A 13,933-nucleotide genomic window follows, 5' to 3' on the forward strand; every position below is an offset into this window, starting at 1 on the left:
ATCACGATTAAAAAAAAAAAAAAATAATTTATGATCTTAGAAAAATTCATTAGAAAATAGTTTTGGAAAATTTTACATGAAATAAAATTACAAAAATTTATGATGTTTGCATAATTATTACACAATTATAATTTTTAATTTTTTAATATTTTTCTAAAATTAAGTTCCCACATCAGACTTTTTGATTAATTTAACATTGATTTGATATAAAACTTATTTATAATATTCTCTGTAACTTTTTTAGTCTACATAAAATATTTTTATCTCTTTCTCTCTCTCTCTCTCTCTCTCTCTCTCTCTCTCTCTCTCTCTATATAAAAAAAATCTGTTTCTTCTAACGCGATTATATATTCTATTTTTTTACACATTTGAGTTATGTCTTTTGTCTTTGGCTTTACACGCGTTGAGTTTTGGTTTCGATACAATAACCTCTCGCAACTATCCCTGCGGCATATTTTTCCCCCAAGACTGCACGCTTCCTCAACAGATTAACCCTTCAACGGAGTGGAAACGTGAACGCGCGCTTTGACATCAGCAATTTTTTTTCCGCGCGAAACAGCGCGAGCGAATTCTTTGAACGTGTGGCTGGAAAAGTCGACGTTCGCTTACGTCTAATAAACTGTAAAAATTCGAAACGTGTCTAAGATGACTCCAGAAATATACCTATACGTATATATATATATTTAAATCTATTTATTGTTACAAGAAATGTAGGAGACTGTTTTGAAGATTTATTAGATGTTTGTAGGTAAGGTGTAAATACAGTAATTTTTAAATTAATACAAACGAAGAATTGACTAGTTTCATAACAAAAATCTATTAATTTATATCATATAAGATCTGTTCTTTACTCTTACACTGCATTAGAACTCTCTTTCTGTCTTTCGCTAAATATTAAATATATATCTATCTTACTTTAAGTTCCAAAAGTGTACACTAGTTCAGCCATAGAAAAACAGACCTTTTGGATATAGTAACTGCAATTTGAACTTATCTATCTAAGTTGATCATACTCGAAACTTTAATAACTTTTTAACTGAAGATGTGCAAACGAAAAATCAACTTGTTTCGGAATGTGCAAACGGAAACTATATCGATTGAGACTAGTTAAATCTAATTTGTTCGTGGTTGGGAAGCTAGTGCAAAATTAAGTTCCCCAAAATTGTTTTTTAAATAACTTTTATCAGAATTGTGCAAACAAAAATTCATAATACATGTGCATAAGTCATGTGCATACATATGCAAATGACGAACAATCGAATGAGCTATAAAAAGTTAATTTTTTTCAAAAGTTAAGGCTTAAAAGTTACTGACTTCACATAAGGGGTCCTTTTTTGTTGAAAAAGACAATTTTTTTTTTGCAAAAAGATCAAAAGACTCAAAATAGCCCTTTTAAGATAGGATATTTCCTGCAAAAAATTTTATTTGGAATTATCCTTGCCGGTTGAAAAATCGATTTTTTTTTTTTTTTTTTTTTTTTAAGAAAGTCGAAACATCGCTCTAATAGAACTGGTTCTTTTACTTCAGTGAAACACGATGCGAAAGCCAGTCGCGAAATTCGATCCAATGCATTTTTTTCCGCTGGCACGGAACTAGTTGCTTTACATCGTACCATTGTTGAAAAATGGTGTCGATGCATGTGTCCATGCATGCGTCGTAAACGCGTGTGCGTACGTTTCTCCGCCTCATTCGAGCCTCTGGAATTCGCGGACGCGACGTTCTCGCGCGAGCTATTGCCAGGCAAGTCGCATTCCGGCGGCGATCGGCGAGCACGTTTGCAAGCGAGAAAACCGCCGCGGGAATCGTTTTCAGGTCGTACGTCGTACCGCAGGTTTATCTACCCGGCAGCAACACGAAGAACACGATGAGTCTCCGTCACCGTCCGACGTCCGCGTCATTTCTGCGACGCGTCGGAATACACGCGAGTCGCCGTAGGCGGCGTCGTTAAGAATTTTTAACGCTCGCGTAATCCCGCGGTCGACGATGATGATGATGATGATGATGATCCTTTCCGCACTGTCGCGAGACGCGCATTTCGATCGTATTTCCACTCAGACGATGCGATCATACGCACTGAGAAAAAATATACTAAATTTTAATAAATACATATTAAACACACACACACACACATACACACACACAGTGCCAACTAAACATTTAGTAATAATAATTAGTAATAACGGTAAATAAATATTTATTCAATAAAAAAATGATTATTAAATCAAATTAATGATTCTTATACCAAATAAATATATCTTTATATTTAGTAAATATTTAGTTGGTATTATTCAAATAAATAATTTATTAAAATTTAGAATTTTTTTTGCAGCAATATCACTTGAATTTTCGATTGCGATGGTTTCTTTCTCGTTGTAAAATACTGCGTTATTTTTTATTTTAGCAATGCTGTCTTATTACACTGTATTATTATGTTAAAACTCGTGTATATCTATATCTCGACCGATAAATCAAGTTATATATAAAAGTTTTAACTATACTGTGTGTGTCGATGACACATGTTCTCCTTCTATAAATTCCAGGCTTGGATAGGAAATAAAATGTAAATTTCATTACGTATGATATTTCCGCATTGCGTCTGCACGATGAAAAAAACTTTTCTCGTGAAGTAGCGGGAAAATGGTTTAGCACCTACTAAGAAAAATACTATATATGCATACGTATTGAACGTGAGGCACGCGACACGATGGAGACGAGAGTCTGGATCATTAATTGCGCTTTGTAAGGCTTACACAAAGCGGAATCATGCGCGATTTATCGTCTAATGTATAATAAAAGCCGTCTGGTGTACCGGCATCAAGGTGTTCTCAAGTAATTCGCGAGAAAAATACTTTTCACGATACATTGTACGGCACACGTTGCTGGCATACATACCTTCGACGCACGAGCAGATAGAAGCACACGCGAGAATTATGGGTGTAACTCGAGGGAAAGTTTCCTCGGTCGAAACTTTGCGAAACTTGCAATATCGTCCTCGACTGCACAATACGTTTTATATTGTGTTGCAACGAAGGATAGTTTCGGAGTTGCTCCTTAATCCCTCCACAACGGTTACATACATAGAGGATGAATGAGTCGGTTTTACTCATAGTTGCTAACTCAATTTCATGATAGAAACATAAGCCCTTATTCTGTAATAATTGTAACGATACCGTTATATTGTTATTGCAAGCAGCTTTTTTTTATTATGTATATGTATATATAAAACTTGCGCAACGACAATGTAACGATATAGTTACAGTCATAAAAGTTATAGAATGGGGGTTATAAAGTGGAATCTTATATTTTTCATAAAATGTATCGAATATCAGTTGCGATCGAAAAATATTTCACGTCGTGGTTTAATTAGTCGAAATTTTATGTTTATTTAATAAACATATGTAGGATTCCTCCATTTAGCAATAGTATACAAAATATCATTTATGTCTTGTCACAAATTTTATTCATGTTTTGTCCTATGCTTAAAAGATTCTTTTCTAAAGATTCTCTTGTAAGTATTATATACGATTTTATCCTCAGACTGCTATCAATATATAAATTTTACGTAGAAATGAGCATTGAGCGCTAAGCTATATCTATGATCAGTGATTATCAGGAGATCTAATCTATTATATTAAAAGCTATGATAAATGGAGATAAGCTTTTAAAAACTCTGTTATAAATTAGTTTAGGCGCTTTAGTGATCAATATTATAATAGAGAATGTGATAAGTAATTTAATTATTGCGAAATTTTGTGTTATTATTATTTTATTTAAATATGTATAAAAAAAGTATATATATATATATATATATATTCTTTCTTTCCTCTGAAGTTAATAAGTTATTTGTGTAATAATTAAGAGAGTTATTTGTGTTTCAAAAGTCGAGATTATAAATATTTTGTCATTAAAAGTGAAAAAATATGAAAAAATTTGTGTTATTTTAATTAAGAGTGGCCTTTTTCCTTGTACGTAAAATTTACGTATCGATAACAATATTGTATGTATGTCACTGAATAGCGATAGCGATAGCGATATTCTAGAAGTGTTAAACAAGTTTTATAGTATATAATATATTATACATAATCTAAATTATATAATTCTACCTTTTTCATAATTTAAGAATTAATAAAATTAATCGCAGATTTCAGAGAATAACACTTAAGTGAATTCTAATATAGAGAGAAAGGAAAAAATTGTCAAAGAACATTTAATTTTAAAGATTAATAACAGAATACAGAATATAATGTAGTAATAAAAACATGAAATTAACTTGAGGAATTTTTAATGAAAGAAATACAGTTATATTGTTACGTCAGACCATTCCGGAATATTTTTTTGCTGTAACTACATATAAGGCTATGCCACACAGGCGATCGATTTCTAAGACATCCAGTATACTGACCATATGCTGCCCGGCTTCTCTACCAGCGGCGTAACCTTTACGCGTACGTGCTCATAGCGTGCATTAATTAGCGAGAGAGGTAATTACAGCTGGGGATGCGAGGTTACGCAGGCACGCGGGTGCCATCGTGGCTAATTATTGGCCGGTGAGACGCGAGACGCGTGCCTGTACTGCTTATCTTTGATTCACATGAGAAGGCACTTGGTTTGTTGAACACGAAACCTAATTGCACTGTAAAAAGAAATGTGCTTTATTTTTATCCTTTTTTATTTTTCAAATACTTCAAGATATTTTAGTTTTAAACTTTTTCAATAGACAAAACACTATGTATTTAGATTTAAAATATTATGCGTTTTAAATCTAAACACGTATAATGTTTTGTCTATTGAAAAAAAGTTTAAAACTAAAACGTCTTTAAGTGTTTAAAAAATGAAGATAAAAATAAAACACATTTCTTTTTACAGTGCAATTAGGTTTTGTGTTCGACGAACATCTTTTAAGTTTTTAAAAAAATAAAGTCAAGGATAAAATATTTTAATATCTTAAAATTAAACACTTTTTTTTTCCAGTGTGATTTCAATAATTTTTAGTTTTAGAAAATAAAAATTTACCTGCGCTTTTACTTTTTGCTTTATAAAATGACATGTCACTATTGTGGGACAGCAAATATTTTTATGAAATGTGTTATTTAATTGTTATTATAATTATAATATTACGATGCCATTATTTCGATTTAAACTTTTAGTATAGTTGTTTTCGTATGATTCTCACGATGATGAAGAGATTCCGATCAAAAAGTTTGATCAGTGAGTCATTTATTACGCTCGTGAAATAGTATTCAAACGACCGATAGGAAGAGATATGAAGCTCTCATCCCCCTACTATGAATCACAATTCTGAAACGCCTTCTCGATTAATCAAATTTCTCATTTATCATTGTTATCTTTAACGATAATAATTTTTTATTTATTATTAATATTGCGTATTTCATCACGTTATTAAGAAATTATAAAAAACCATTTTCTTTACCTTATTCTTTGATAATAAAAAAAAGAATGTTTATTCCGCAAGCCTATAATTTTCATAAGAATGTTTTAGAAACAAAATGTCTCCTCGGTATGGGAACCTCTCTTGTTAAATTCACAACTATTCCTTGACAATATATACTTGCGTGCCAGCACGTAAGGCAGCGAAACATAAGGCCCACATCCCAAAGGCACGTACACACACACAATTATCTTCCCGGTTCTCTCGTCCGGTTCCGGGCGGTGGGGGGGAGGGGGGGAGGGGTAGGAAGGGAAACGAGAGGGAAAAAAGAGAGGTCGCGGGCGTGGTGGAGGCGAAAATACCGATCCCGACGAAGCTGAGAGTCGTTTTGCTCTATGGGCTCGTGCGCGGCCTTCTCTGAGAGCCTCAAGGACGGCGAAACGCATCGCCGCGACCGCGGCCGGTTGCCCCGACCCGAATGCCGCCGAGGGGCTCCATCCGGCAAGGCCGACCGGCAACGTATTCTATTTCTCCTTCGCTCGGATTTTTTTTCTTTTCTTCTTTCCGATCGTGCCATGTGGACGAAAATAATTGCGTTGGATACGCGCACGTTCGCGCTTTCCCGATGAAGTTTAGTCAAATATGAAAAGTTACTAATTAAAGAGATTTGTTAATAGATTGTGCGAGACGAATGACGCAATATTAAAAAGAAAATCGAACAGATTCGACAATTAAAGAAACTACTCGCGTGCCTTTTTGCGAGTGTTAAAGTTGAAAAATTTTTATTCCAGTTTTCCCTAAAAAATAACATCACGCATATCGCAAATTATTTAAAATTCACTCATAATGTATTCTCAATAATATTCTTTACAAACTTTGAAACTAAACTCTTTCAAATTAGGATGATTTCTAATATTCATAGTCAGATGTTATATTTAAGGCTTCCTTAAATTTATCTTTAGATGCTCAGTAACCAATAAATATAATTCATAGAGCATCTGAAGAGAAATTTAAGGAAGTCTTAAATATAAGGCCTGACTATGAATACGGGCATAAATAAGCACAAAAAATTGAAGGAGATATTTCTTGATTTATTTTACGATAAAAAGATCCTGAAGATGAACATACATATATTCTTAAACTACTTCGTACAGTATGATTATCCGTAATATGAATACCCATATTTTATACACATGCCCCTGATAAATGTAAACATATTTCATCGGTATTAAAAAAATATATAACGTACACCAAATTTGAATATATCTCTAAGTATTTTCTTCAGATTTGAGAAAATTTTAATTTTTTTTTCAATAATAAATTAGAAACAAGATCGTCATATGAATAACTCCACTAATGTCCATTGTTTCTACCGATGTAGATTAATTGATTCAACTTACCATTCATCTTTTTCTAATTCTTAGAACTAGATAAAGATGAAGAGTTTATTGAACTGAGATTAAAATTAAATTATTTTGATAGAAACGTCACTTACGTATAAATAAGAGAAGTGTTACTTACGGTCAAATAAGCGAGATGTTGGACTAATACATCTACATATAAATTTAAATAAATTGATTTTAGATATTTGATTTTGACACTCTATATTTTGAAAATGAAGTAATTTAGGATATGTGTTCACACATAGGACCTTTTCTTCCTAAAGTAAGTCAAGAAATATCATTTTTAATTAGTTGTACTTACTTAGAAAATAGGAATATTACCTTCTACATATTTCTTATATTATTTTAATAACTCCGTATTTGAGAGGTGCGATCAAGAATGAAAGAGCACGGAGGAATTCCCATGAGATATGAACTGTTCGTAGTACTGGACATTCAGATATAATTGCGTCGGCAAATGAATGCGTTAATAATTTTGTGCGGTCCGCGAACCTCTGCATCTGTTCATTATATGCTGCACATTAAATTTGTTCGTCGCGTCGCATCGTATCGTACGTTAATCACGCGCGTGTTCCTTACACTCGCTCGCTTACATTAAACTCTTATCGGTATTTGTCGTCGTCGAACGATGCTATTTCAGTACAACATCCCCGTCGTTTTTATTATTTGTACGCGGCGCGAATTCCCGGCGCGTCCAGACGCCCTCGATCATTGCGTGGCTCGATCTTTTTTCTTCTTTTTGCTTATTTTCTTTCATCTTTTTCTCTTATAGATTTCATATTGTCCCCTTTTTTGTTCTTTTGCTTTCCGTTCGCGTGCGATTTGTTTCGCGCGCTATAGAGATGGTCGATATATAAGTTCGAGATGTTTTCTTTCTTTTAAAATGTATATCTTCTCTTCGGTATTTTGTACTTATTGTTAGTTAATCGATGTGTAAATAAAAAGAATAAAAGAATGATGAATAAGGGAAACAAAATAATTTAATATAATTACAATAATTTAATATAATATAATTTACAAAATTATGCGACTATTTTTTTTTTCAAAACGTTTTAACATAGGATGCATTCAAGGAGCGCGCTATCAGCGCCATTTGTATAATACTACTCTTGTCTCATGTCTGATGGACGATGAAGATAGAATGACACAAATAGCGTTAGTAGCATCTTCCCGAATGCAGCCAGCAATATCAAAGATAAAAAGTAAAATTGTAGAAGTAAAAAAATAAAAAATTGAATCAAATATAAAATCGTATTTCTTTATAATTAAAATTTTATGAAGGGGGTTGAAACTTCCAAATCCTCCCCTACCGCAGGATATACCCATACACGTCTGCCAATGTGTCTTTATTCACACTGTGAAAATAAATAAGATGAACGTATGTGTAGAAGAGATTATTTGATTGTTGTGTCAAGTATTTTATTTTTAACATCTATACTTCACGCCTCACCCTGCTTCTATTTTTTTCCATACGCACTGAAATAAAATGCGACGCGACGGTGAGCATGCCGATTTGACCTACAAAGATGCAACAATGACGAGTGATGTATCATACGTGAATGCGAGGCAGGTGTGATTCAAACATCACAGCTCAGATAAAAGGCTAAATATATATCGTCAGCATATCGTCTTCTCGTTGTCAAATGAAATAAATAAACGAACGGCGACACTTTCGGGCAAATCGCTTTAGGATCGCATTTTAGCTCTGAACGTACAATAAAATTATAGCTGGTAATCATCTTACGAGCGTAATGTTTTACTCATATCTTTATTCCCTCCTCTATTAGCAAAGCTGATAAAAGCGGCTTAAAGCACATGGGAAGCTTAAAGCTAACCGGACATCCGGATTCACGAATCCGTAACGAATTTGGGTGAAAGACACATCCGGATTTATAACTTCCGCAGAAATTCGGGATGTATTTTGCGTGAAATTTAAATATTTCAATAGCCTATTTATATAATTTTCTCTGAAATCTTGCAAAAGAACTCATTTTTGAAAGATGTTTTTGAAAAATGGCACTACTGATATATTTGAAATTTTACGAAAAAGATATTAAAGTTATTAAAGTTTAATGTGCCTTGTGATTTAAATATCTCTATTAAAATTTCATTAATATTGAAATTTCTGGAATTAATTCCGTTACGAGGTAAATTCTTGATATTTTTATTACCGAGTTATTAGAAATTTTTCAGGTGAAATATTTTTTAATTTTGTTACAATTCTTTAAAACGTTATCAGTAAAAGATACAGGTTGCGTTTCAGAAACGCACTTTCAGTGCTAATGCGTCATTCTATCTTTAACGTTCATTAGACGCGAAATAAGCATAGAATTTGCTGATAACGTTGAAAACGCGCTCCTAGAATGCGACCACAATTTTTGTGTAAACAAATGAAAAAATGAAATTATGGAAACGTCATTTTTTCAATTCTATCGTTATTTTTAATGTTTACCAAAATATTTACACAAATTAAAATAATAAAATCTTAAAGTGTGTCCTTTGTTACCGGAAGAAAGATTATTTAATATATTTTACATTTATGTTACTCGCACGATACGTAAATGCTTATTAAAATGCAAGACCGATCGTATTAACAATCTGACACAAAATTTCGTAGACGTGGCTCAAGAAATTATCATTTTACTAGCTTGTGCGTATTTCATTATATTATCATTGTTATTTTCTTCTTTCAGACCTTGGACTTCGATAGGGATGGTCTCACGAAGCTGAAGAAGGCTATCAAGGCTATCCACAATTCCGGAAACGGTGAGTCGAGTATCATTGTAAATTTTCATTATACTTGCGCCTTGATTTTACGATTGCGAGAATAACAGTCAGTTATCTCTTAAAAGACGAAATTGACTTTCATCACAGGACATAAAACGAACTGTCGTTGGTAAACAAATAAAAATAAAATAAGTAAAATTATATCTCATGTGACATATATGTATAATACATTCGAGTTTTATTGTTAAATTTTAAGGACAAATTCTTTAATTTTAATTTGATTTGATTTTTTTTTATTTAATAAAGATTTTATCATTCTTTTCTTATTCTATTTATTTTATAGAAATTGTAGAAAAAGTGTCTCCGGCGCTCCGTTTAAATATCCTATAAAAATTCTTTGCATTATTCTTCGATGATTCGGATGTATGTATATAAACTTGAGGTTGTAAAAAAACTCTATCATATATATAGAGTGTGACCATTTATTTTATCATCTTGAGTAGATTCATATGTATAAAACAGCGTTATTAATATTGATAATGGCGATCGAAACGGATCGAATGTTATGTTAAACGTATCAGCAACAGCTACTACAACCTGCCATAAAAATGAATAGTTGATATGTAATTTTGTCCATCTTTTTTTATATATACATATAATACACTAATAATAAAAATATTGAATTAATCTAATCGAGAGAAACACAATTTCAACATAAACCTGAATGAAAGAATCTTCTCGTGTCTTTTTTATTATAATAAAAATACAATCATACATTTCCAATACATTAGAGAACTATCTAATTTTCTTATATTTCTTAATTTTTTTTTTAAATCTTAACATTTGATTAAATTGAACTTGCATTCTAATTTATGAAAGTTAAACAATAACTCAATGGGAAAAAAAAAAGAAAGAAGGACAGAGCGACAGAGAACATTGGGTTTATGAAATATGGGACTATGGGAGTGCACACGTCTCAAGACAAACTGGGCGTTTACTTGCCGCATACGTTTTTCCGGGCCATCCTACAGGGAACGTAATGCTACGTGCTCTAATCTTACGGGCGTCGGTCTGGATTTTTATTGCGCTTGAATGGCCAAGACGCGTCGAGTTCAACATCCTAAAGGTCTATAGACTCGGACTGAGAAACCCTGAGCTGTGCCCGCTGACTTTTACGGGTCGGGGCCGGCTCGCCGCCGGCTCTCCGCCACTTCTCCATCGAGCAGACAGATCGATTTCTTCGGCGCCCCTTTTGTTTCCTCGACCAGGCCATCCTGCGAGAGTCTGCTTGAGGACTCATATACCGAATGTCTCGCGTGGAGTCTGCGATCGGCATCTTTACGACCGTTGTTATATTGTTCGCGCCCGCAGTCTATGAACAAGCGGGCGATCAATAACGTGTCGTTGTCAACGTCGATATATCGTATAACGCTCGCGAAGAAACATAAGAACGCAGTTATTATACTGCTTGATTTATTCACGTGCACGATATATGCCGGACATACAAAATATCGTCACAGTACTTTAGAATATTTATATTTCCTGATAAAACTTACAAACAAGTTTGCAACATCGACATTTTCATCATGTATAGGTGTTAAAAATTGCGTTGTTTCTATCGTGCGAACTTGTAACATATTTCTGCTTGTTGGAGCAAATAAATGCTGGAGCGCGTCAAACCGTTTTATAAACTCGCGTGCGCGGAATGGTCGGTGTCGAAGTTACGTGACTTTATCGAATTTAATATGTTATCATTTATCGTGTACGCATTCGTTTTTTGCTCATTAGTTTTTTACGCGTCTGTTCAATACATGTACTTATTTATAAATTTTGTAGCTACGAAAGGGTTATACCGTAGGTTGTATAATCTCTGCGTCATCCTCAGTACAAGAATAGCAATAAGCTGCACGCACATTGCACACACGTTTTAAATAATATATCTAATCGTAACTGATGTAATAATTACATCGCCCGAGTTATATATGGATACAACGTTTTTGCTGAAGTTTCTAAAAATTTAGAGAGATACACACTTGTAAATAATTTTATTGGAACATCAAAATAATTATGTAAGAAATTCAAGCATAATTAGCAATACTGCAAAAAGTTTTAACGTTCTAACTTGAGCGTACATAATTATTTTGATAATCCAAAAAAAAAATTATTTTCTAGCCTGTATCTAGCTAAATTTTTAGGTATTTTAACAAAATCGCTTTTCCTCAGAAAGGATTTCTAATAACAAGACAAAATATTGTTGACGTACTTGATCTTATCGCAACCTTATACGGGATAAAAATAAAATAATATTAAAATTAGATCAATATTTCTTACTCTTCCCCCTCGAATTAAATATATAAGATTGACTTATTGCCTTGAGATAGGAGTAACACATACAAATTTAAGTTTATATATTCTTACGTTGTTACGTTATATATTCCTCTTTCAACAATAAATACGATTGTCTCTATACCGATCTTACTTTATGATAGACCAAAGAATTAATAGCAGTGGATGCAGAAATCTTTTCTATGAGCGCGTCCTTCCCACATGTAATTATGAATTCTTCTTTTTATTCCTTTTACATTAAACCTTTGGCCTATGTTATACCTCTCTCTTGTTGTTGATTCTTCAATTGCCACAAGCAGGGATTTACAGTTTTTTAATGCCGGTTCCGAACGGCGGATTTTTCGAAAGGTGTTTCTATGGTCAAGGACTATTTCTATTCTCGGAAGGTTGCTGGCCTTTTCTGAAAGGAGCGTAAATATTTTGGTTCCTACCAGAATTAAACCCGCGACTTCTGGCATGATAGACCAGCACTGTCTGCCATCCCACTTGTAATTATGAATTAAAGTTAATCATAAATGTACTCATATTTCAATCTCAATAGTAATTTATAAACGTAATTTGTGTACGCAATTTACAAACAAAGTCATATTTAATTTTTTGCATATCGAAAATTAGTGTTAATTAAGTATGAAAATATAATTTGCATTGACAGAAAATGGCGAGATATTGCTGACTTGGGTGTTTCTAAAATAGGAATGAAACGGCAGTGCGTGCTACGTTTTCGCATTAGCCGCAAGACTAATGAGAGATTAAAGCGGCGTTTCCTTTCCACCTCCGGATCGATAACGCTCGCATTATTCCGCGAAAGTTGCGTGTTCAGGCCGCTCCTTCGCTTTCCACGGCAAACCGTCTTCCGTTATATCTAGTTTCTGTTCTCCAGCGAATTCTCGAGCGTGAATACCTCTCTTCAAAATCGCTTTAAAAAGTCTTACTGCGAATTTACGTTATATTTCTGCGGATCATCTCGTAGAAACTTGTCCATACCCGGATTACAGCAAAGTGTTCATTTGAGACCGCCCGTTTGCAAATATTATCTCAGCGCGAGGCAAGCCTGAGCAAACATTCCGGAGATGTTGTTCTTTCTGAATTGGACTTTGAGTTACGGATCTTTCGTGACGCAATGAGCAGGTAGTCGCGTGAAATTGCTTCCTCAGGTCGCAAAACGCCGTTGAAGACCTTGCAACCACGTGGTAGGATACTGTTGTAATTGTCGGGAGTCGCGGACGACCTGTAATTATATCGTGTAATGGAAAGACGCCTCGTGGGAGCCTAGGATTATAAACCTGGCTTTTGATGAGGAAGCTTTTATCTCTGTCATATTCTCTAAATGAACCGTGGCGACAAGCTCATGTAATATATTTCAGTAAAATATTCTAGATAATAAATATGTCTGTTTATTTGATTTGATTGCTTGCTATTTAAGATTTATTTATTAGCATCTACATATAATATGATGTAATATTATTATATGTATGATATCCTTAATTACGAATACGAATTATTTTAATTCAAGTATTTAATCCTTTATAACTCTTAGTTTGCTGACGTTTCTGTGAAGCCTTCCGTAACGAAGTAATGATTTTCCAGGAAAGATAAAAAGCAAAAGATATAAAATGTAAAGTTTATTTGCCAGGACTTATCGTAAATTTCCTCAAATGTCATTATTGAGAAGCCTTAAAATGTATAACTTGTTTTCCATTTAATAGAAAAGTTTGAAGAATAATACTCAATTTTACTTTACAAGAAGCTTCTAATAAAATCTAATAACTAATTTAATTTGAAATATTAAATAGCTGCATTAAATAATTTATTAAAATAAAATTTCGTTATCTCTTCAAGTTTATCTCTTCAAGACAATTTGTCTCTTACTTTACTAATTTTGCTCGTTTATCTTTGTGCTCAGTATAACCCTTTCTTTATTACCGCAACCTCTTCATCGCCCACGTCATGAAGATTCTCTTCTTCATTGTTATGCTTCATTAGCTTGTAATCGCAGGAAATCTGCTCTACGCTAATTGTCATCTTATCTGCCTTGTATATATATATATATATATATGTATGTATACAC

The 13,933-nt window shown here is 33.4% G+C and overlaps 1 protein-coding gene across 3 annotated transcripts in view; it reads left to right on the forward strand.

Annotated features, from left to right (window-relative positions):
- Positions 1 to 13,933, forward strand: part of LOC108755438 (arf-GAP with SH3 domain, ANK repeat and PH domain-containing protein 1) — a 55,392-nt gene that overhangs the window by 19,450 nt on the left and 22,009 nt on the right. For all 3 annotated transcript variants that reach the window (XM_018498435.1, XM_018498437.1, XM_018498436.1), the window contains exon 2: positions 9,486 to 9,558. In XM_018498435.1, coding sequence (XP_018353937.1) covers positions 9,486 to 9,558 — 73 coding nt within the window. The remainder of the gene's footprint in view (positions 1 to 9,485; positions 9,559 to 13,933) is intronic.

Source organism: Trachymyrmex septentrionalis, unplaced genomic scaffold (assembly GCF_001594115.1).
Source record: "Trachymyrmex septentrionalis isolate Tsep2-gDNA-1 unplaced genomic scaffold, Tsep1.0 scaffold87, whole genome shotgun sequence".
Classification (NCBI taxonomy): domain Eukaryota; kingdom Metazoa; phylum Arthropoda; class Insecta; order Hymenoptera; family Formicidae; genus Trachymyrmex; species Trachymyrmex septentrionalis.